The 24,240-nt window shown below is 36.5% G+C and overlaps 9 protein-coding genes across 9 annotated transcripts; 7 read left to right on the top strand and 2 right to left on the bottom strand.

The window, feature by feature from the left end:
* Nucleotides 1-132: 132 nt before the first annotated feature.
* Nucleotides 133-1,621, top strand: GCK72_006530 (uncharacterized protein; the record flags this gene model as incomplete). Its single annotated transcript, XM_053725669.1, has 6 exons — nt 133-278; nt 330-382; nt 477-611; nt 665-827; nt 1,252-1,431; nt 1,483-1,621. The coding sequence occupies 6 exons, from the start codon at nt 133-135 to the stop codon at nt 1,619-1,621; spliced, it is 816 nt and encodes a 271-aa protein (XP_053589863.1).
* GCK72_006531 (uncharacterized protein) lies at nt 482-917 on the bottom strand (the record flags this gene model as incomplete). Its single annotated transcript, XM_003113687.1, has 2 exons — nt 482-616; nt 669-917. The coding sequence occupies 2 exons, from the start codon at nt 915-917 to the stop codon at nt 482-484; spliced, it is 384 nt and encodes a 127-aa protein (XP_003113735.1).
* Nucleotides 1,622-2,488: 867 nt separating the features above from the next.
* GCK72_006529 (uncharacterized protein) lies at nt 2,489-3,172 on the top strand (the record flags this gene model as incomplete). The annotated part of the gene is made up of 2 exons (XM_003113408.2): nt 2,489-2,676; nt 2,749-3,172. The coding sequence occupies 2 exons, from the start codon at nt 2,489-2,491 to the stop codon at nt 3,170-3,172; spliced, it is 612 nt and encodes a 203-aa protein (XP_003113456.2).
* A 1,658-nt stretch (nt 3,173-4,830) lies between these two features.
* GCK72_006528 (uncharacterized protein) lies at nt 4,831-5,325 on the top strand (the record flags this gene model as incomplete). The annotated part of the gene is made up of 1 exon (XM_053725668.1): nt 4,831-5,325. One exon carries the CDS (start codon nt 4,831-4,833, stop codon nt 5,323-5,325), a length of 495 nt encoding a protein of 164 aa, XP_053589862.1.
* Nucleotides 5,326-7,168: 1,843 nt separating this feature from the next.
* Nucleotides 7,169-9,196, top strand: GCK72_006527 (uncharacterized protein; the record flags this gene model as incomplete). Its single annotated transcript, XM_003113496.2, has 3 exons — nt 7,169-7,356; nt 8,383-8,970; nt 9,049-9,196. 3 exons carry the CDS (start codon nt 7,169-7,171, stop codon nt 9,194-9,196), a joined length of 924 nt encoding a protein of 307 aa, XP_003113544.2.
* A 2,933-nt stretch (nt 9,197-12,129) lies between these two features.
* On the top strand, nt 12,130-14,313 carry GCK72_006526 (uncharacterized protein; the record flags this gene model as incomplete). The annotated part of the gene is made up of 9 exons (XM_053725667.1): nt 12,130-12,165; nt 12,388-12,477; nt 12,980-13,161; nt 13,214-13,382; nt 13,431-13,635; nt 13,689-13,774; nt 13,821-13,924; nt 13,973-14,104; nt 14,148-14,313. 9 exons carry the CDS (start codon nt 12,130-12,132, stop codon nt 14,311-14,313), a joined length of 1,170 nt encoding a protein of 389 aa, XP_053589861.1.
* Nucleotides 14,314-14,402: 89 nt separating this feature from the next.
* Nucleotides 14,403-16,479, bottom strand: GCK72_006525 (uncharacterized protein; the record flags this gene model as incomplete). The annotated part of the gene is made up of 6 exons (XM_053725666.1): nt 14,403-14,581; nt 14,824-14,911; nt 15,696-15,897; nt 16,111-16,233; nt 16,310-16,379; nt 16,437-16,479. 6 exons carry the CDS (start codon nt 16,477-16,479, stop codon nt 14,403-14,405), a joined length of 705 nt encoding a protein of 234 aa, XP_053589860.1.
* A 1,363-nt stretch (nt 16,480-17,842) lies between these two features.
* GCK72_006524 (uncharacterized protein) lies at nt 17,843-19,865 on the top strand (the record flags this gene model as incomplete). Its single annotated transcript, XM_053725665.1, has 10 exons — nt 17,843-17,908; nt 17,957-18,046; nt 18,094-18,173; nt 18,223-18,389; nt 18,439-18,838; nt 18,882-19,076; nt 19,124-19,289; nt 19,332-19,566; nt 19,612-19,736; nt 19,782-19,865. 10 exons carry the CDS (start codon nt 17,843-17,845, stop codon nt 19,863-19,865), a joined length of 1,608 nt encoding a protein of 535 aa, XP_053589859.1.
* A 1,801-nt stretch (nt 19,866-21,666) lies between these two features.
* Nucleotides 21,667-22,672, top strand: GCK72_006523 (uncharacterized protein; the record flags this gene model as incomplete). The annotated part of the gene is made up of 4 exons (XM_003113557.2): nt 21,667-21,852; nt 21,897-22,080; nt 22,134-22,470; nt 22,513-22,672. The coding sequence occupies 4 exons, from the start codon at nt 21,667-21,669 to the stop codon at nt 22,670-22,672; spliced, it is 867 nt and encodes a 288-aa protein (XP_003113605.2).
* Between the last annotated feature and the right edge of the window lie 1,568 nt (nt 22,673-24,240).

Here is a 24,240-nt window from a genome sequence, read left to right as displayed (position 1 = left end):
GAGTAAAAGAAAGAGGAACTGATAAAGAAACGTCATTTTGAAAGATTTCAAATAAATTAAAACGGAATTGATAAGCAACACGAGATGAGTATATAAGCAGAGCTATTGTTTCAATGTCATTCTCATTCCGAGATGATTTCTTATCAATTTCTAGTCTTCTCCCTTCTCATCGGGGTGACTGTGGCTTCCGGAGCAACTTGCGATGATCGCGGAACTCCGCAATACTGTCAGGACAACAAGGAATTCTGTGATGATCCATTTGGATCTGATACTAGATAGTAATCGTTTTGGATAGTTTCAAAAAAAAAATATTTTGTTATTTTTTTCAGTTACTGCAAGAAAACATGTGGACTCTGTTCTGGTTCAACAACTGCCCCAGGAAGTAAGTTCTTGCTAATTTAAAGTTTTTGTCGACCTTTTGTTGCGCCAGAATATTAATAAAGAAATAATGAGACCGTTGAAGATTTTATTAACAGAAATCTTATGGATTGTACTCGATTGGGAGGTTCTTACGACGAACCATACCATCTCCCTGGAACCATTCACGACGGAATTGCTTGGCAGCTCCATCTGGAGTGTTGGTCCATTCAATGGTGATACGGTCGTTGTTGGTATCCTGAAATAACGGAGAATTAGAATTCCGAATTCTCATAGAATCTTCTAGTTACCTCTTGTCCAAAAGCGAAAGCATCGCATGAAACGGCAAGAAGGACAGCCTCCTTTGGGTCGAGAACTCCACATGGTGGATCGACTCCGAGACGTTTCATGTTGGTTGTCTTGATACCGTATCCAATACGACGAGCCGATGAGTTGATCACCTTGATGTGGTAGGTGTGCTTGTCATCGTACGGCGCATTGAAAACGATCTTGGCGTTGGGTTGGGTTTGGATGTCTCCTGGTGGAACGGATTGGGCCATGGCTGGGTTTGAGTCGATTGATGGATCGATATGGATTCTGATGGATTCAGAGGAGCTTATATATGGACGCTTATCAGTTGTTTTGATCTTTGCTCTAGATCTCTAGAAAGATAAGACAAAAGTTCACGATTTAAACTTTTTATGAAAAAGTTCTCGAAATGCTGTAAAACGGTGGGACGCGTATTTTATACTTTCAGATGACTGTAGCGACAGAGGAACTCCTGCATACTGTGACGCGAACAAGGAAAGTTGTGATGACCCATTCGGTTCGGACACTCGATTGTGAGTTGTTTTTACATTTGAAACTATAAAAATTCGAAAATGTTGGTTTCAGTTACTGCCGGAAAACCTGTGGTCTCTGCAAGGATCCAAATGTCGCGTATACCACTAAGGAACCACTACCAGTGCCTATCAAAAGAACAACCAAAATAGTTTGTAAGGATGACAGTGGCACTGAAAATTGTGAGAAGAAGAAGCATTTGTGCACCAATCCAGTTTTCCCGGAATACAAAGAGTAAGTGGTCGCGGATTTTCAAATTCTTTCTTTGAAACGGCATATTTTCAGATCCTGCCTCAAAACGTGTGGTCTTTGCATCGATCCAGCCGATCTTCCAACCACAATTCCTTCTTGTCAGGACAAGAGTACTGGTTGTGCCGAGAAGAAGTACTTGTGTACTAATGCTTTTTTCTCTGACTTCAAGTAGTAAGTCTCAACGACACCGAATCATGAAACAGAAGTTTATTTTTCAGTGACTGCGAGAAAACCTGCGGATTATGTTAACCGTGTTTTCTTTTCCTTGGAATATGAATAATATCAATAAACTTTTTCATTCATAATATTTTTTAATGAAAAAGGAACCAAAGTTCTCCAGAATATGATCTATTCGAAAGTACACACGTCGTATTTGAGTGACAAGTTTGAAATGTTTCTTTCTTGACTTACTAAATCCAGTGTTGTCAGAAATGACGTTGAGGAATACTGATGATGTTGTCTCTTAGGATAACTGAACTCTTTTTGAAGAAAACTGAATAAGTTCGATATTAAAAATTCACGGTCTGCGTTCGGAGGGTTTTAAAAACGCATCTAACTTGTTCGAAATGATCTCGAAGCGGAACACATGATTTCAGACCTGCCAACCTCAAAAATAAGTCATTTGATCTTTTTCAATTACGAGACCATTCCGCGAAGATTCCAATAAATTAGATGCGCCTTTAAAACCCTCGACCGTGAATTTAATAAATTCAATTTATAATAATTGAATTGAAAAAGCCTAGAAACTATTCTTTTGAATTTCTTATTTCCTCTAAATTTAGAGTCAAGAGCAAGAAGTTTTACTCAGATTGTTTTATTGAACTTTTTCCTTTTTTTTCTTGAACTTTTTTCGTTTTTTTCTGTTTTTTATTGCATTGCTTGATTTCGAACTACACCCTTCCAGCTAATTTTTTCCAGAAGAATGAAACTTCTCAGTTTTCCATGGCTAGTGCAAGAAAATATTCAGAAGTTTATGGAGCCCACTGAACTCCTTTTTCTATCATTTTGTTCACTGAGATGTCGGAATCTAGTTTCACAAATGCGTCACACTCCAACGTATTCAGAGTTCGGTTTGGAAGAGCCCGGAAAAATGAGTTATGCATTAGTTAAAGATATCAAAAGAAACAATACAACTATGTTAACCTGGACATGGAAGAGCAAGTTTTGGGGTCCAGTGTCAGAGGAATGGAGTTGGTTGAAATCGAAGGATATTGATTTTCATTGCAAGTGAGTTGATAATTTGATGGTGTTTTACTATAGTGCAGCTATTGTATATTATAATATCTACTGTGTTTTCAGAATAATTTTCGAGGCTGACTCGACCGCATTATTATGGTGTCCATCAGAAAATCAAGCATCTCGGAAAAGATTTGCAACTGCACTCCATTCCCATATGTGTGAAGTATTCCGGGTTGAACCAGAAATGCAATTCGATTTGTCTTTGGATTACATGGATGAACTTCCGTGTACGAATACGGTTAGAGATGTTACTCTGTTTGACACATCTGTGAATTCCAAAGTTCTCGATGAATTTTTGGAAACATTTCAAGTAACTCGAGTACTTTTCTCTAAAACTATGAAACCAAACAACCCGTTGAAAGATTCAAAGAGACTTTATCACCTGAGCAACATGTTTATTCACTCAGCCCTCTGGCTCAATGGCTCAAAACTACTTGGATTGAATTGTGAAAAATTTGATGGTGATGGACTCCGGACTCTCTGAACACGAATTGATAAGTTTTGTACAAAAATGGTTGGATGGAAACAACACAAAACTGAAAATATTCGCCAATTTTTCTGATAAACGTTTCAACACTTTCAATACAGTTATGGAAAACTTTCAGATGGAAACATGGAATTCATCGACAGATAAACTTCAGTTCAGCACGCTGTGAGTTGAATATATTGAAGCGATTCTCTGATTATCTTCAATTTTTCAATCAGAAAGTGTGATCGACAATGTATCTTTGCAGAGTAAACGAATATGGTAAAAATTTACTCGCACAAATCAACAGAACAGAAATGGGAAGAAGCGAAGTTCTCGTTCGACGAAGCGATGGATTGCGTGCAGTACTTCGAGCTGGAATTGGACAGTTTCATTTTCACATTTTGCATTCTTAACTTGATTTCTGTTAAAAAGGTCCGAAACTCGGGTTTTCCATTTTATTATTACTATAACGTACTGAACAATCATCATGTTTAAATAAAAATTCACTCTTTATCTGGAACTTCATTCTCGGAGGGTAGAAATACACTTCCTAAAAGGGAGAATTGGTTGTGAGCGAATTAATTACGACAGGTTACCGTGCAGTACTTCCAGAAAAAGACAGTTTCATTTTTACATAACTAGTTCCTTTTCTGTTAAGTGAGATTTCAACAAAATTGTATCTTTCTGAAACTTTCTGCTATCATAATTCCTATCCAGAATATAATGTTTCTGCATAAACAATGAAATTCAAAAGCAACATGTAATTGACTTATCGATCATATTGCAAATTACGTTTGCACACAGTAAGCAAGTACATAGCCACTATTCAAACCTATCTCATCCTTTTTCCCATTGCCTTTTTCCTACTGCACGCATTTCTTTGTCTTCCTAGTACTCAGTTGTTCTATAGATTTCTGTATATTCCTTCTTCTTATTTTCTGTTGGAGTGTTTGATTCAAACATCTTTTTTTTCATATTAGTTTATTATTGAGGGATCATGTTGTACTTTTTGAATTTCATATTTCCTAACAATTTGTACTTTCCCATGGAACCTCTTCTTTCGTGTTGGACAACTGTGTGTCCTCTCATGAACACTCATTTGCTATATTGATTTCTTTGTACATTTTCGTTTTTATATCTTTGATTGATTTCGAACCCCTCCCGACTATATTATTTTTCAGAAATATGAAATTTCTCAGTTTTCCATGGCTAGTGCAAGACTGTATTCAGAAGTTTATGGAACCTACAGAATTACTTTTTCTATCTTTTTGTTCATTGAAATGTCGGAATCTAGTTTCGCAAATGCGTCACACTTCAACGTATTCAGTGTTCGGTTTAGAAGAACCCGGAAAAATGAGTTATGCGTTAGTTAAAGATCTAGCAAGAAACAATACAACTCTGCTAACTTGGACTTGGAAAAATCAAATTGGGGGCAGAGTGGTAGAAGGATGGAGTTGGTTGAAATCGAAAGATATTGATTTTCATTGCAAGTGAGTTATTTCAGATGATATTAAATTTTACAGTGTTTTACTATAGTACCGTTCCTGTAAGTTGCAAGACATAACTGTGTTTTCAGAATAATTTTCGAGGCTGACTCGACTGCGTCATTATGGTGTCGTCCTACAGACAAGCAATCATCACGGAAAAGATTTGCAACTGCGCTTCATTTTCATATGTGTGAAGTATTCCGGGTTGAACCAGAAATGCAATTCAAATTGTCTTTGGATTATATGGATGAACTTCCGTATACGAATACGGTTAGAGATGTTGCTCTGTTTGACACATCGGTAAATTCCAAAGTTCTCGATAAATTTTTGCAAAAGTTTCAAGTAACTCGAGTACTTTTCTCCAAAACCAGGAAACCAAACAACCCGTTGAAAGATTCAAAGAGACTTTATAACCTGAATAACGTATATATTCACTCAGCCCCCTGGCTCAATGGTTCAAAACTGCTTCAATGGAATTGTGAAAATTTGGTGGTTATCGATACCGGACTCACGGAACTTGATTTAATAAATTTCGTGAACGTTTGGTTGAATGGGAACAATACAAGACTACAAGCATTCATCCATATGGCTGGTCGTGTCGATCATGTCGCAGTTGTGGATCACTTTGAATTGGAACCATGGAACCCAGAAGTATATCAACTTGAGTATAAATTGCCGTAAGTCGGAGTTTGTGTAATTTTTCTTTTGAAAATTTCAAATGCAATCGTGGATTCTGTTCATAATATATTGTTTTTGCAGAGTACGAGATTATTGTAGACTTTTACTCGCTGAAATTAACAGAACAGAAATGGGAAGAACTGGAGTTCTGGTGCGGCAGAGCGATGGATTGCGTGCTGTACTTCGAGCTTCAACTAAACATTTTCATTTTCACGTATTGCATGATTAGCATTTTCTGTAAATCTCTTCTGTATGCTCTTTTTCTGTATGTTTCATCAAATTGATATAATCGACATTGCTTTATTTTTCTGAGTTCATTATTCTCTTTCAGTTCATACTGTTTCTACCCAATTCATTTTAAGGCGAAAGGTCAATTCAGATTTTTCATATTATAAATTATAACTTAAAATGTATGTGTTTCCATGAGTTCATTTCGATGCTAAAATCTTTTTCTAACTCGGTGCAAAACCACTGATTGAAAAATGGGAAGAACTTTAGTTCTCGTTCGTTCGAAGAAGCGCTAGAGTGCGTGCTGTACTTCGAGCTGGAATTGGACAGTTTCATTTTCACATTTTGCATTCTTCACTTGATTTCTTCTAAAAAGGGGCATTGATATTCAACTTCATATCGGGCATCCCATTTTAGTAATACTCCAACGTTTTGTAAAATTATCATATTTAAATATAACATCCATTCTTTTCCTGACACTTAATTCTCAGAGAGTAGAGATACACTTCATAAAAACATACTTCGGTGACCAGTGCCTTCTCCAACTATTTATTCAACGTGAAATACAGTTTCGGACATTCACTATTTACAATGTACACGTTTTAGTTTGAAGTAAGGGAGATTTGGTTGTGAGCAAGTTAATTATGACAGGTTTGAATGCAGTACTTCCAGATAAAGTTGGGTAATTTCATTTTAATGAATTGCATAACTAGTTCCTTTTCTGTTAAGTGAGATTTCAACAAAATTGTATCTTTCTGAAACTTTCTGCTATCATAATTCCTATCCAGAATATAATGTTTCTGCATAAACAATCAAATTTAAGAGGAAAATTTGGTGGACTTATCGATTATATTCACAGGTGGTTCGCGATGGAAGCATTGTGCGTTCGCGCGGTGTCGAATATGGGAGTCATAGGAAACTTATGTGCTAGTTATATGCGAGCTATATGGAAGCACGCAGGATTCGTGCCACAAGCACCACGCCTCGAAGCATATCACTTCCGCGCGCGAAGCACATCGTTTTATGCGAGCACATGGGAGGTTATATGCTTCCATTTTGAATATGCCCATATAGCATCCATCGCGAACCACCTGCGTTGCAAATTACGTTTGCACACAGTATGTAAGTACTAGCCACTATTCAAACCTATCTCAAGATCTTTTCCCATTGTCTTCTTCTCACAGTACGCAGTTGTGGGTCTTCTTATGAGTACTCAGTTGTTCTATCGATTTCTGTATATTCCTTTTTCTTATTTTTTGTTTAATTTTTGATTTAAACAACTTTTATCAAATTAGTTTATTATTGAGGGAGCATGTTGTACTTTTTGAAATTCATATTTCCTAAAAATTTGTACTTTCCCATGGAACATCTTCTTCCCGTGTTGGACAACTGTGTGTCCTCTCAAGAACACTCATTTGTTTTATTGATTTCTGTGGATATTTTTGTTTTTATTTCGTTGATTGATTTCGAACGCCTCCCGACTATTTCATTTTCCAGAAGAATGAAACTTCTCAGTTTTCCATGGCTAGTGCAAGATTGTATTCAGAAGTTTATGGAACCCACAGAGTTACTTTTCCTATCTTTTTGTTCATTGAGATGTCGGAATCTAGTTTCGCGAATGCGTCACACTCCAACTTACTCAGTGTTCGGTTTGAAAGAACCCGAAACAATGAGTTATGCGTTAGTTAAAGATCTCAAAAAAAACAATACAACTTTGCTAACTTGGACCTGGAAAAGTCAAATGGGGGACAGAATGCCAGAAGGATGGAGTTGGTTGAAATCGAAAGATATTGATTTTCATTGCAAGTGAGTTATTTCATACCAGTAAGTACGAGTCTTATCAAGAGTGATAAAACGATACGGCTCCCTCCTGCAACATGTAAATGAGCCACGACCTGGCACCGGCTCCCACACTTTGCATGCTCCCTTTCTCTTTCTTGCTCTTTTTTGGATGATGAGATGTCAATTGAGATTTGAACTGATTATTTGATAGAGGGATGTGTAGTTTAGCTTTAGTTCTCACAGAATAATTTGGATGTGCTATCCTGCTAATTTATGGAAAACAAGTCGGTTAACGCAGCCTAACGGCTGCTCAACCTCTTTTTCTACACCACCCGTGTTGAAAATTTGAAGAAATGAATTCATATAAAGAATGAAAAAGTTCTATACTTATTTCCCCCGTGAACTCCTATTTCCCTATTTCGGAAACGAAAACCACTGAATGGCTTGAAAACCGTGTTTTTTCACCTAGTGACCTAGTTGAGACCTATTCTAACTAAAAAAATAGACGGGCATTGCGAGGGGAAAATTTCTGATTTTTAGGTCCAAGTTCGAAGAAAATCGGTTCAGTAGGAAGGGCGGTAGGATCGGCGACATACACACATACACACAGAATTTGGTGTTTGTTAATAGTACCAGTCGGTTAACGCAGCCTAACGGCTGCTCAACCTCCTTTTCTACACCACCCCTGTTGAAAATTTAAAGAAATGAATTCATTTGAAATGTTCTATAATTATTTCCCCCGTGAACTCCTATTTTCCTATTTCGGAAACAAACGCCACTGAAAGGCTTGAAAACCACGTTTTCTCACCTAGTGACCTAGTCGAGACCTATTCTAACTAAAAAAAATAGACGGGCATCATTAAGAGAAAATTTCTGATTTTTTGGTCCAAATTTGAAGAAAATCGGTTCAGTAGGAAGGGCGGTAGGATCGGCGACAGACAAACAAACATTCAGCCGTTTGCGTTTGTTAATAGTAAAGATAATAACTTTACAGTGTTTTACTATTGTACTAATCTTGTATATTATCAGGTCTCATAAGTGTATTTTCAGGATCATTTTCGCGGCTGACTCGACTGCGTCATTATGGTGTCATACAGAGAAGCAATCATCACGGAAAAGATTTGCAACTGCACTTCATTCTCACATGTGTGAAGTATTCCGGGTTGAACCAGAAATGCAATTCAAATTGTCTTTGGAATACATGGATGAACTTCCGTATACGAATACGGTTAGAGATGTTGCTCTGCTTGACACATCTGTGAATTCCGAAGTCGTCGATGAATTTTTGGAAACATTTCAAGTAACTCGAGTACTTTTCTCTGCAACCATGAAACCAAACAACCCATTGAAAGATTCAAACAGACTTTACAACCTAAATAACTTATTTATTCACTCAGCATTCTGGCTCAATGGCTCAAAACTGCTTGGATTGAATTGTGAAAATTTGGTAATTAGCCTTACCGGACTCTGGGAGAATGATTTAATCAATTTTGTGAACGTTTGGTTGAATGGAAACAATTCAAAACTACAAACATTTTTCCATATAGCTGGTCCACGTCTCGATCACGTCGCAGTTGTGGATCACTTTGAATTGGAACCATGGAACCCAGAAACAGATAAACTTGAGTATAAATTGCCGTAAGTCAGAGTTTGTGTGAATTTTGTTATGAAAATTTTTAATGCGATCGTGTATTCTGTTCATATATTGTTTTGCAGAGTACGCGAATATGGTAAAAATTTACTCGCTGAAATTGACAGAACAGAAATGGGAAGAACTGGAGTTCTCGTTCGACGAAGCGATGGATTGCGTGCAGTACTTCGAGCTTCAATTAGATTTTTTCATTTTCACGTATTGCATGATTAGCTTTTTTCCTGTAAATTTATTTTCTGTAAGCTCTTTTTCTGTATGTTTCATCAAGTTTATATAATCAAAATTGCTATATTTCATTGCTTTTTTCCATGAATTAATTTTCAATGAATTAATAATCATATATGTTGACAACATTAGTTCATCATGAAATATTCTTCAATTATCCTGCTCTGTTCCGCCAATAAATTTCATGGAAATTCACTAAAAATACAATTCTTCTATTTTATCTTCCCGAAAAAAGAAAACAACAACAGAAAAAGTAATGAAAAGTGACAGAAAGGAAATGAGTAGTGGACAAGTTTCTCTCATAAAACCTCCTTGCTTTCCAATTGTTTACTCATCTTCTCATGCCTCCTCTCTTTTCTAAAAATATTCAAGATTCTAACAAAAAAGAGAAACAATCTCATCAGTCAAACACCCTCTAACATCTTCTTGGTCTTCTGATTTCCGTCTCAACATGAACCAGTTTGTTTGAGAGAAAAAGGCGGAGAGCCTCCAGAAAAAAACCGCGGAGTGTGTTTGGTTTGACATTTGTTATGCACATAGTAAATGGTAAAAGTGCGACGCCTTCTCAGTCCACTCATCCTATTTCTGTCACTGTCTATGTTTTCTGAATCCCTATTTCCAGAGGGTTCCGAAATGAGATGCACACAACAATTCTCTCATTTAATGCTTTCTTTGAGAAGTCAATTCTCCTCTCGAGGAGTAATTTATCCATTTTGCAATGATCTCTTTTCTCATTTTCTCATTTTCTCACTTTTTTTTCTATTTCCGTTCTCCATTTTTTCTCTTCTGTCCACAGATATCCGTATAGTCATTGAGTATCCATCCTTCCACAAATGAAGGCCATAAGCTGTGTGTCTCTTCTACTTCTTATCCTTTTTTCCCTTTTTTCGGAGAAAAAAAAAGAAAAGAAGAAGAAGATTGTGGACCCGCAAACTATGTTTTTACTACTCACTCACCGCCCTCTCTTAGCCCCACGATTTTCACTTATTTTCTTTTTTTGTCGCTTTCCTGTTCGTATTCTTCACTTTTCAATTCAATCCGTTTCGTCAATATGATTTCTCGCTTTCTGTGTCACTCTGTTTCATTTTTATTCACCACCCAGTCTTCTCTCATTCCCTTCTCTCTTCCACACTCATCAGTTTTTTTCCTGCGTTAGAGTTTTTTGAACTGTAAAAAACAGAAATTGAGATTGATGAGAGCAGGGCCACCAGTGATACAATCATCTTTTCCAGTTGAAATAATCATCGTTTAGAAGATTGTCATCAAATTTTCATGATGAGTTGTTTAACTCAAACTCATATAGTTAACTTTTTGTAATTACTGTAGGACCTGTTTTTTTTTCTAGACACATTAGAACATGATTTTCTTATTTCATAGATCCTTTTCATTTCTTCACAAATTTCAATAGTAGAATCCAGACTTGTCCGGGCCGTTTTGAAACATGAAACAAATGTTGAAATTTTTTTTTGAAAAAAAATGTAGTTTTCGACTAAGTATTAAAAATTCAATCAAAAGGTGAATCGGTATGATTATTTGGCCACTTTTACTCTAAAATTTCAAACATTTTCAAACATTTTTGTTAAAAAATATGTACCCACTTTTGTATCCAAGACAAGTCTGCTAGGATCCAATTTTGGAGTGGAATTCTTTGAACTGGATGATTGAAATTGATCCGAAAAAGTTTTTCGAGTCATCTTAAACCTCGAAAACTATACTTTCATTTGAAATTCGTTTCGATTATCAGGTTTTCAAGAAATCCAGTTATCAGAAAAAACGTTAGATTCAAACTATTTATGTTTATTTTTTTTACCTAGATCGTTTGTCATTGGCTATAAAAAAATTGAGCCATAAAAACCTTGGTGACGTTTCTCCTATTTTCTCGAAACGATGTGTATATCCATTTTCATAATTTTTCTCGTTTTCTGTTTTATTCGTATTTGCTTTTGTTTCTCTTTTTCGTCCCATTTTTCTTTATGAAAAAATGGGAGTCAAGAAATATTCTTCACCCAAAGATTCATAAATTTTCTCTCCTAGAAACAACTCTTGGCAACCTAGAAAAGAAACATTCTCACGAATCTCTTTCTTCTTTCTTCTTCTTCTTTCAATCCCCTTTTTCTTCCATTTCTTCTCTTTTTTCTCCGAATAGAGCTCCTCAATCTGCTCACTTACATACACTGAAATAGTGTTTGTTCTTTCTTTTTCTGTTTTTGGCTCACCACTCCTTCAGGCCAATTCACACTCATTTAGAAGTGTTGTTTTCCTCATTTTTCCACTCTTATTTTCCTAATAAACCATCTTTTCCATTAAAAATATTTTCATCATAAAGGTTCACATACTCCCTAAGTTTTTCTCTTCATATCTCCTGCACATAAAAACTTCATATATCCATTTTTCTCCTCTTCTTCTTCTTGATGATAAACAACTACATCTTATTTTATTCGTGCGGAAATATAAAGCTTCACATTTTAAGATTATATTGGTCATGACTGCTTTATTTTCTTCGATTTGACTGACTGAAAAATACTGACGCATTCTTCTTCAAGAAGCTCAGAAAATCATTGCATCTCGGTTCAGAGAACTAACGAAAAAATTCTCCAAAAGTTTATCTCATCCAACCCCTCAAAGAGGATTATTCTGATATCTGAAATAGTTTGAACTGACTAATTTCAATTTCATATTCAGTTTCAGTACTTCATGAGAAAAAACCCTTTTGTTTTAGGACGTTCCGTAAAGTCTAAATCTGTTCGGTATCTCCTTTTCTTTGTCTTCCCGTAATAGTTTTTGTCTAGTCACTCGGGAAGTCTCAATTTGCAAAATCCACTTTCTTCCGTACGTTTTCGGTTTTTTCTTTTTTCGTCCTATCCGTCCCGTCCTCTTTTCCTAACTCATTTCCCTCTCTTCCAGATAAAAAACACATACACATGGCATCAGATGATTTCGTTAAAACTGCCAGAAAGGTGAGCTTCTATTTCATGATTCTTCTCGGAAAGAATCAAAGAAACAGATGACGAAAAGAGGAAAGGAAGTGCAGACGAACTCAATTAGCCATTCGTTTTCCGTTTGCAGTGAGCTCAAATTTGGCCACTCTCCGAGAATCATCATGACCTAACAAGAGAGAGAGAGCCCATCTTTCGTCCCGTTTTGCTCTTTTCTAATGACTCTCAAACATGTCATTGCAGGCGCTCGTCTCCTATTCTGTATCAATTCAAAACTATACTGAAGATGATTGTCAAATTGCATTTCATGCTACAACCAACTCATTCATGCAGGTATTCAATTTATTTTTGAAATAATAATTGGTTTCGTAATTCATTTTTATCATACTTGTCATCCGGGCCGAAACGGTCCGACACGGGCCGGCGCGTAACTCGCTTCATACGGAATATTATGAGCTGAAAAATATACCAAAATGTAGATCTCAGAGAGTTCTATATCCGTAAGCTACTACGGGCCTGATGGCTATTCGTTAATAGGCAACGGGAGGGAAAAAGTGACAAAAAATGAGAAAATGACCAAAAAAGATGAGAAAATGACCAAAAAGACCGAGGCGACAGTTGGAAAAAGAATCAGATACTCACTTCGACTTGCTCAATGAGATGTGGAAAAAAGGATAATTTTTAGTTTGTTTTATTTATATACCATTCCAGCCCGGCCCGCAGCACATTAACGCCATTTTAAGGCCAGTTTTCGGACCGGATGACAAGTATGATTTTTATTGCTTCCAAGACTGAAAATATTCATTCTGGGTCAATCATTAAAAAAAAATTCCAGACAATCCGTCTCGTTCATATATTTTTCTGCTCACTGGGTGCAATCTCTTCATCCCTTTTTATCTACGTTCTCCTGAATTCTTCGTCAAGAAACTTACATCGAAATCTACGAATATCACTTGCATCTCTCGCATTTGCAGCTCTAATCGCCTGTCTTCAACTCGATTTTATTGCGTTTTATCAGTAAGTTTTGAGTAAAATCTCTTCGGCATTAATTTAAATTGTGAACTTCTAGTCTTGCTCTAACTCTAACTGCTGATAATGCGTGTGACTCGATGTATGAAGCAAGAAAATGTGCGATTCTCCGGTTTCCAGTGGTACTTTCCATCTATTCAACACTTTGCGGAATCATTGTTTTGGCTATTGAACGGACGATTGCTACTTTAAAATATCGAACTTATGAAGTTTGTTTTTCAGAAATATGTGGTTTTCAAAATAATCCACATTTTCAGGCAAACGGTTCCCGTGCAGTTGGTCTCGCATTGATAGCTGGCCAGTGGCTAGTTTGTATTGTCGTTGCCATTTTCTCCGTTCTCCTTCGCTCTGATCCTGGATACGTTCATTACTGTACTGCATACATATCACATCCTAGAACATCCGTGTTCTCATTATGCTTCATGTCGGCCTTGGAAGTGATCACTTTGGTTTATTTCGTTTGTAAGTTGTCTCCACATTCAGAGAATATATATCTGACCGCATTCATATTTCAGTGTTACTACAATCAAACCAAAGGAGACAAGTCAATGAATTTGTGAACAAGGCGATGCATTCCTTATCGGAAAGATATCAACTTCAGGTAATTATAACAATTTTTAAGATCTGAGAACACTTAGAAATTTTAGGAAAACGTTCGAATAATGAAAATCTTAATACCGTCCATCACAGTTCATGCGATTCTCGGATTCGTTGGTCTCGGTTCAATGCTAGTATTTGCAATCATGTACAGGTCAGTTTCGCCTACTTTCTGGACTTTGACTTCATAGAAATTATTTAGAACTGCCGATGAACGTCTGATAGTTGGGTTTGCTCCATTTTCTGAAGTTGTTTTACTTGTAATACCAGTCTACGCAGTTGTCTTCCCCATCGTTGCAGTTTTCCAGAATAAACAACTTCGATTAGCTTCCAGGTGACTCTACCGTTAGAAAAAACTTCTAAAGTTGAATTTCCAGACGGGCGTTGCCATTCCTGTTCAATCCTGAATCTCAAGAATCGAGTGAAATGCTACCGGACCCCCCTCCATCTCATACAATGATCACGAGTCGACCGAGTCGTCAATTAGAAAAAGAATCAGATACTCACTTCGACTTGCTAAATGAGATGTGGAAAAAAGGATAATTTTTAGTTTGTTTTATTTATATATTGAAAGAAAAACGGGTGAATAAATGATACTTACAAGTATTAACAATCAACGTTCTGTAGTAAAATTATAGTTTTGGAACCGAATCATGACAGAATACACACTCTCCTTTACTATTTCTTCGGAATCCTTTGTGTGCTGGACATTGGCAACGTGCCGGTTGACAGATTCTTGGACATGGTTGAGGTGGTTTTCCACATTCTTCTTCGCAAGATGAACAGACCATCCACACTTCGTTTAGGGCGCCTGAATGAAGGATTTCGAGATGTAATATGAGTGTTTCAATGATCGCATTTAATTAATGAGAAAGTCAGACGAAATTAAAATTGTGTAATAAACGGAAGTTTTCTGTCACTTATTGAACAAAACCATATACGAAAGTTGCTTAGTTCATATACTGGGAGGTTTTTTTGAAGCTTTAGCTCGGTATCGTACAGATTTGATTTTCGAAATAATTCAAATTTGAATGTTTCTCTTTAAAAACTCACAAGGTTTGACCTCTTCTGTCTCCTCAGTTTTGACAACTGATGAATCATCATACATGTCAGATTCGCATTGTACATTCCAGATGATAGTCTGAAAAACCAGATGTTCGTATGGGTGAGGCATAACAATGCTTTCTACTTTTCATTGAAAAAACACCAAACTGACCATTGCAAAAACGAGAGTAGCAATCAAAAGATGATGTTTCATGGTGGCTAGAAAGGAGGAAGTGAATGGAAGACGGGAGACCAGAATATCGGAGGTCGGACCAGTCTCGGTCACTCTTAAATAGCCTCTCTCTTGACCTGTCTCCTCCTCCTTCTTCACCACACAACACCTCCCTTTCTCTTGTTCTTTTCGGTCATTTCTGTTTTTCTTTCCCACCCAATTAGTCAATACATTTGACCTTATTCTTTCCCTCGAAAAGGATGTATAACTGAACTAAAACCAATTGAACGTGTTCATTAAAGACACGGAATAATAAAGATAATGAATTAAAATAGTTATATCATTGACCAAAAAAAGGGAAAGTTGACATGATTCATGAGTTGTTAGCTGATTGCGAAGAAGAAGATGTTGTTGTGGATGATGGAATTGGCTGAAAAACAATAACAATCGTGAAAATTCTAGTTGGTTGCTATCCAAGCCAAAAGAAACACACACTTCACTCTAATTCTGTTGTTGTGAGTAGTACTCTTCAACATCATGCAAGAACGGGTTAGTAGGTGACAGGTTGATTATTTGAGTGTGTGCAGAAATGGGTTGCTCTTCTAAAAATGTGAACTTTTGAAAGTTAGTGATTCATATTCATGCACAAACCAAGGAACTGATTAGCCATGTTATTGTATTGAACTTCAGTTACAAATCGAGTGGGTACCTGTTCATCAAATGAAATCAAATCTGGAGGTACTTGAGATGCAGATTGACCAGAAGAACTACTATTTGAAGATTCCTGTTGTAGAAGCCACGCTAATCTAGCGTCTTCTCTCAATTGGGCATCTTTATCCATTTGTTCAGCTGCATCCATTCGGTCCATCTCTTCTTGTAGTTGTCTGGCATATTCTTCATCAGTCATGCATCTGGAAAATATAATCATTAGGCTATGTCTATTAAATTAGAGGTAATGAAAATGTCACTGGGAATACTCTAACTGACCGAACACTTTTGAAAATACGGTTTTTAATCAGTTATCCCTGAACTTCCTGCATAGAACTGTCATGAGTTCTAATGGCTCCAAAGTTTGACATTTCGGATTTTTTAATCTCCAAAAAAGTCTAAAATAGTGAAATTACCTTTGAGCCAGTCCCATTCTCCTTAACGAAGCTGAATGTTCATCTTCAGCCGTCTGCTCCTCTCTTGTCTTTTTTCGATCACTCACTATCGTTCCATTTACATTACGATTGTGATTGTAGTACCTGTCGAAAGATTATCAAATTAAAAGTGAAACTTCGTATGGGCGTTTAAAGAGAAAACGCCCCGTGTTTCCGTTACATCTTATATTCTCTCTCTTGTAATCGATGTGCTAGATCGAAATCTTCTCCAGATTGAAGACGTTGACGGACTGAAAATACATAAATCTGAAATTGTATTCTATTATTTTCCAGAAGAAGAAACTCACTTTCACTGAAGCTCGGAGTGTTTTGTTCCTGTTCTCTTGACATGTTTCTGTAATGTATAAAACTATTGGAACGAGAGATTCAAAAGTGAAAAGCAAATAAAAATAGAACCGTCCGTAGCGTAAAAACTGAGAATGATTCATGCGTAAAGCAGGTGAGAGACTGAGAGACAGAGAATGAAAAAGAGAGCATTTGAAATGTATATCTGGGTCAAAATCATCGATCGAAAGAACACCTGACGGATGAAAAGAAATTGTTGAAAAAGAGAGGAAAAGAGAGAACTTTGTTGGAGGAAATGATAAGAAGAACTTTAAAGTGGGAAAGTGCAAACTATGGGACAATGAGGTTTAGTTGGAAACGGAATGCAAAAAGAAATTGATAAGAAAAACATTTTGGAGCTGAGAAGAGGGGATTGAAGAACAAATATTTGATGGAGAGGGAAAGTATAAAGCATTACTTTTGAGTTGTATTATTGATGGAGAAGAGTAGAAAAAATGAGTCAGAATGTTATTGAAGCAGTTGTTTAGTACAGAATAAAGAAAAGGTGTCTGGGATGGAATCATGACTTTTTGAAACTGGCTGAGAGACGCCTGTTGAGTACAGAATTTTGAAATTTGGAAATTCAGCTCGAGTTCAAAATTCAAAACGCCAAACATGTGAAACATAAATTGAACTTAATAGATTTCGAAATGCTGTAACGACTCTCTGTGGAGTGTCCGTACAAAAAAGCTGCCAACTACAAAAATGAAGCTCTACTCTTGATCTATTCGACCCATAAAAATTTATTTTATGGGACGTTTAGTTTTACTATGACACACTATCAAAGTTGGACATTTTCAACTAAAAAAGGGAAAATATGATAGATTTTTGGCCGTTACTGTAGCTTCACAGTTCAATGTTAATGGGAAACAATACGAATCCATCACATTTATGTCTCCAACTAATCATAGATCAACACCACTGGAATATCCAAATTGCCCCTAATCAAACACTTAAAAGCATTACATCATGCACTATCCTCTTGTTCTTTACAGATATTTTTCCCAATTCACGTTCTGGACTTTTGACACGTCACACCTTGTCAAGTTCAATGGAATAATGGTCTTTACACAACACCAAATCTTTCGTTTTTCTTATCTCTATCAATCAGATGAGAGAATAAAAAAGCTGTCATATCTTGTCGTTCGCCTCTTTGACGCCTTCGCCAGACATTACTACTGTTGATTACGATGCTGATCTTTTTAGTTTCATTCACCTCGCCTCTTTTTTTCGTTTTTTTGTTTTGTGTTCAATGTAAATAAATGTACCTGAATGTGATTTGTTTCAAGGATCTTCAATTCATTTCATTTGCATAACCAGATCCAAATCGACACTTCTGGTCAGCTGGTCACTGTGAATTTTCACAGTGATGCGTCTTCTATTTCTCACTTTATTCGTCAATGCATATGCAATTGATTTAACAAAAATACCAAAAGTAAGTGATGTATTTGTTCATTTTATTTTCGAATTGATTGAATTCCAGCTATCTGACCTAATAAATCCCTTCCAACAATTTAAACTTCGAGATATTTTATCTTCAATCACTGAACTCGAAACGCCGGATGTTGCAGCTGTGAGTTATTTCGAAAAATCATAGGAAGTCATCAATTTCTCATTTAGGACTCTGCTGGAATATCATATCCAAAACATGAGTATACTGATCGATTGAGTAGCATTTCAGATATTAATAGATCAAAGCGGTAATTTTAATTTTAATTTGTTTCTCTCTGAATCTAAAGACAATTCCAGAGATCTTCTATTCCAAGGAGACATTCACTTATCATTTGCACATCTCTCAAACATTGTTCGTGAACAACTTGATCATCCGAGACGAAAAAGAACTGCATTTAGAAATGAACAGTATCCGAAAACTATTTGGAAGCCCTATGTGCCGTTTGAACTTCATTCTTCTTTGTGTAAGTGAAACATACTTCCATTTCATTCAATTATTTTTCCAATTTTCAGCTGCTAAATCCCGTTCATCACTTGTTGCTGCAATGACATTCTGGGAGAAGAACACATGCGTCACATTTAGAAAACGGACGGACGAAGAGGTGTATCTGCTGATGTCTGGCGCAGAAGAAGGATGTTGGAGTACAGTTGGAAGGGATGAAGAACAGAAAGCACAGATTCTGAATATTGGAATTGGGTGTGAGATGTTTGGAATCACTTCTCATGAACTTGCCCATGCACTGGGACTATTCCACGAACAGTCGAGATACGACAGAAATAATTATGTGCAAATTGTAAAATCCAGAATTGCACAGAAGAATTTCTATGATTTCGCAGTTGTTGGAATGAAGAATATGGACATTTATGGACAGAAGTATGATATTGGAAGTGTGATGCATTATAGACCAACTGAGTAAGTCTCATTCTCTTATTAGATTTGAATGCTCTATTTTCAGATTTTCAATTGATGGTGGCAACACTATAATCGCAAAAGATATCAACATGCAGAACACAATGGGTCAATTCCGTGGACCATCTTTCCTCGATGTTGCCAAAATAAACCGACATTACGACTGTGCAGTCAACTGTAAAAACAAGATAAAGTGTGTCAATGGGGGCTATCAACATCCCAGAAATTGCAATATTTGTGTGTGAGTATTCGAGTGTTCTTCACATAAAAATGTAGTTGTAAATGTAGGTGTCCACCAGGTTATGGAGGCAAGGATTGTACAGGGATTGAGGCATCAAATCCTGCAAAATGTAATGGAGTACTGGTGGCTGGAGAGACGCAGAGAAAGTTTACGATTAACATGAAACCAAAGAATGTGGTGAATGGAGTGAGGAAGTGTAACTATCATATTCAGGTGAGAACTGCTTTTCGAAGAGTGAAAAAACAAGATTCATAGGCTCCACCTGGAAAACGAATAGTTGTAATCGTTGACTCAGTCATTGGAAATTGTGTCCAAGGATGCTATGAAGAAGGTGTCGAACTGAAAATGTATGATGATAAGACAGTGACTGGGGCAAGATTTTGTTGCAAACTTCAAAAGCCTCAAACTTTGATCTCGCAAGGGAACACTGTCCCAATAATGTTGGTGGCTGGAAAAGCTCAAAGTTTTGTTCAATTGAGATACTCTACAGGTTTGATTTCTAAGAAAAAACTTCTCTGCAGTATAATTTCTTCAGTTGATCATCCACAAAACCGTAGTCCAAAAGATGGAAATGCAACATCTGTGAGTGTAAATCCATTACTTTTGGAGAAATATTTAGATGAATCGATCGACAGTGAAGCTATTCGAAGGGAGTTCTTGGTAAGAATGAATAAAAGATTCCATTCAAAAACGTTTGCATTTTAGATTCAATCAGACAATGTGGATCGAGAAGATTTTGAAACATTGGTTCGAAGAGAGTTCATCGATGAAAATTCAATTGAGATTTGATATTTTTTTGCAAAATTAGAAATTCATAATAAGATCTCAAATACATTATTTTATTACTTCTATAAATTCTTGCTTCTTGCACTTGTTTCCGTTTATTTTTCATTCAATTTTTGATTGTTTTTCAAGTACTTTTCTTCCCTTTTTCCTCTTTCAAGTGTCCATCATCCGGAGGACCGAAACTTATTGGAATTACGGAAAAACAAATGCCCGTACTCGTAGGCTCCTCTCCTCATCCTTTGTACATCCATATTCAAGACGGGAATAAATTTTTATAAACAACAAAACTGCTGTGTGAGGACGTCTGCATTCTTCCGTTCTGATTAAAAACGTCGCATGCAGGAGAGCCCAGAAAAAAGTAAATATTATGTTTTCTTCTCGTTCCCTTTTTAAAACCTCACCGATTTCCAGCCACTTTAGTTTTCTATAAATATAAATTTTCTGAGAATTCCGTTTTATTAAAATCTCAGAACCTGGGTCGCCTACTATAATTTTGAGCCTGGAATATAGGAAAGTGTATCCTGGAGTGATCAAAACTCAGATTTATCTCAGGATAAAAATCTAGATTCCTTATCATTCAGCTCCTGAGAACTGAAACTTCTACAAGTTACAACGTAAGTTATCAAAATATAAAACGATTGAGAACAAAGTTCCATTCATGTTTTTGTAATCCTACGATTTTCCACTCAGCATAAAAAAAACTAGAAAATATCACTTCAAAATGCTCTTCTAACCTATTTCTGTCTTAATTTTTCTGTGATTTTGAATCCATGGCTGACCGAAATGTCACGTCGATTAGAAGGGTAACTTGTCACAAAACGGCACTTGAAATGCATGAGCGAGCAGCTGAATGAAACTCTGCGTCTCTCTGATTCCAGTGATCTCTCTCTTTTCAGTGCTTCTTCTTATTCCCTTTTCTTGTTTCCATTCATCCAGGTAGTCACTGTTTATTAACCTATTTCTTCTTTTTTGTTCCTTTGCTATACTTTCTTCTATTTCTTCCATTCACTTTTGGAAGAGAAAAATGGGAAAAGAGATTAGTGGGACCATTGAAAAAGGCACAAAACCATTGAGCCATATAATAATACTTTCAATGGTAAAAGTTGTGCACCGGACACAGAGTAAAAAAGCTTTTTTGCGGGGTCCTTTGCTCGGGGATTAGTATCTCGAAGTTCTGGCTCGATTTGTCATTTTTCGACACTTCAATCCCTTCTTCTAACCGTTCAGGGATTATGTTCTCTTTTCTATTCTTTTCTTTCTGATTTATAATTCTTTTCCCTTTTTCGAACGAACCCAAACGAGGAAAAGAGAACTTACGAGATTTGTATTTTGATCAGTTTTTTTCAAAAGTTTAAGAATAAATTTCTGGTTTCAATCATGATTACTCTATTCAACTCTATTCAAATTCTTCTATACGTAAAGATTTTGAAACGTGAACTACGCTGAAACTCCTTTCAAAAAATTCCGCCCACGTTTCCAATTTTGTTGGGAAGAAATCAGTACCAGAAGTTTTACAACATGAGATTCATCACCTTTCAGACACTTTTCATTTGTTTCTCATCTATGTAAGTTCCTTTTTTAATTCTATTAATATATCCTGGTTACTAGATTGTGTTCCAAATATTGTGCTCATGCCGATTTCGACCCTCTTACCCTTTTTGATACAAATAATAAAACCTATGGATCATTGCAACCAATGAAATATGTAATGAGTTTCAATTGATTTTTTTTATCTACGGAGACTTTTTTCTAGAAAAAAGTAAAAGACGACGCCTACTGTTTCATGAGTTTTCATTCATCAACGATGCCAGAAAAGTTAACAGTTACTAGGATATCAGATTGCTCAAATCACTTCAAAGGTCAAATTAAAGCTGGAACAATGAAAGTAGAAGTACCAGAATCATTGAAGAAGAGCCGATGTTATTACCAGCACGATTGGATATTTTGTGTCTGTAACAACACTTACTGCAATTCTCCACAATATTGGCCGGTAGGAAATACTTATTTGTAACCAAAGTCTAACTAGATTTTCAGTTAATGTTTGCAAGATTCTCTCACGAATCACCACCGGCTACACGGCGATTACCTGGGGCGTTTGCAGACGCTAAGAAAATGATAAAGGAGCATGGTCTAAATGTGACAATAAACAAAAATGAGAAGAAGAGTTTTCGTGACAATTTGAGATGTTTCGTATGGTTTTCGGATACTGTTAATCAAGGTTTGTTCAGACCATTTCCGAGTGAAACGTTTAGCTACAAAATTATAATTCAGAAGAGTTGAATCCTCCGTTCTATCTCTACAACTACATAACAACAGTCCATCGTGCACCGCCTCTTGCAGATGCTCTCACTAATGATCCAGCCCTAAGAAAAGACAGTGATTGGGGAACAATTCAAGATCATACGGTGACAAAACTTCACATACCAGAAAAAGAGCCATATGAAGATGGGACACATGAAACAGATCCGGATTACAAAACATATCCACATGAAATGAAACAAGATCAAGAGAATTCGGAACGTGCTGTGACTTTTCTTTCAATTGGATTGGCTGTCTGTATTGTTGCTTTCGGTGGAACAAACTTCTTTTTGTATAAGATTTGTCAACGGTGAGCCTTAGGTTCAGTAAGCGAATAATTCTGAAATTCCAGAATTCGAGATCACTCTCAATTCACGCGAGTAGACGATAGAAGAGCAAGGGGTCGATACACAAGATGTTTTAAAACACCAAAATTGCCAACGGAATTCGTTAAAATTTCGGGTAAAGAGCTGAAGAATGTCGATATGGAAGCAGGTCCATCTGTGAAATAGTAAGAGACTGATAATATAAAAATGTCTATTATAGAGTTTTCAGATGATGAAGAATGAGAAGACGGCACTTCTAGAATTGAACTTTTCATTTGGGTGGAGAGACGTAGATAAAGAATATAAAATTGTCACATTACATTAGTTTCCTTCTCTCTTGAAAAAAAAGACAAGAAGCCATTGATTCTCTTTATTTATTGCTTTTTTCTTTCTTGCAAGTAGAGCAATAACACTTTGCCACGTCTTTTTTGACACCCTCTGGCCACCAATCCAATTACCAATCTAACAGCTTCAAGGCACGGGGCGGAAAAAGTTTTTGTTTTGAGAGTACTGGAATATTGAATTCTTGTGTTTCGCCTTGTCTGGACTCCCCCCGTTTAACGCACTTTTTTTCGATAATCCAACACAAAAGACGGCTTGAGGAGGTCATTGAAAACAGATTAGAAAGAGCTGGACAGCGATTTTTAGAGGGTGGGCGAAGGATGAGTGCTCGAAGAAGAATCTTCTCTCTTTTTATTTTTCCATCCCTTTTTCTGATCACTCTTTTTTGGATTTCTCTATTAACATATTCCGAAATTATGGAAGGTGAATGAGAGAAGAAGAAGAAGAACGGATGAGCATTAAAGGTATTCAGAAATGGGGAAATTAACATTTGGAGTAGGAGGAAGAGACGAAGAAGAAACGGAAGTGTCGTTTCCCTTTTTAGAATTGTAAATGATGTGCCAAAGGGTGTCCTGGAAAGGGTCCCCCATCCAGTTAGATATGACTTTTCGAATTACCACCTCTATCTCTTATCTAATTCAATCTTCCCCTCTAAGCAAATTGTGACATGTGTTTGCACTTTGCAATTTGAGAGCATTTCCGGAGAACCAAAGTAGTTCGACCCGACCTATTTCTTCTTTGAGAGAAATTTGATAGGTGGTTTGGTAGCTGGTATATGTTATTGGGCTTACCTATAAGAAGTCAGTAGTTGTTTTCATTAAATGTCTCAAGTATCATTTGGAGTTGGTTTATGATTTAATAAGATCTAGAGTTCTCTTTAAGGCTACTTTATCAGAGCAAAGAATCAACCGGTAGATTCTAAACCATTCGTAACAGTAAAAATCCAAGATTTCGGACTAAACTTAGAAAAAACATGTTTTAAAATTCTTTTGTTTTTCCCCTTCTTGTGGAACATGAACCTGTTTATTTTTGAAACTTATTCATTATTCATCTTCTCGTATTTTCATAGTTCCTCTGAGCCCCCTTCTCCCTCATATTTATCATATCAACCGCCCGTGTCTTCATCTTCAGTTTATCATATTTTCCTTCTTCTTCTTCCCATCCTAAAAACTTTCTCACGTCTTCTTCTTCTTTTACTACGTCTTCTTCTTTTTCTATTACTGCTAACCCATATATGGATGCTCATCTGATGGCCACAAAGGTCATCCAATCTCATCAGCACATCTTTTCCACTTCTTCTTCTTCTTCTTCTTTCCCTTTATTGCCTCAAGAAACCCAATTAGAAAGCGACGCGTGAGAAACTGTCTTCGTTTTCGTTTTTCATCATCATCTTTTCAATGTATTGAATATCT

Source organism: Caenorhabditis remanei, chromosome II (assembly GCF_010183535.1).
Source record: "Caenorhabditis remanei strain PX506 chromosome II, whole genome shotgun sequence".
In the NCBI taxonomy this organism is placed as follows: domain Eukaryota; kingdom Metazoa; phylum Nematoda; class Chromadorea; order Rhabditida; family Rhabditidae; genus Caenorhabditis; species Caenorhabditis remanei.
The sequence above is the reverse complement of the archived record's forward strand: the minus strand, read 5'-3'. Positions and strand labels throughout refer to the sequence as shown.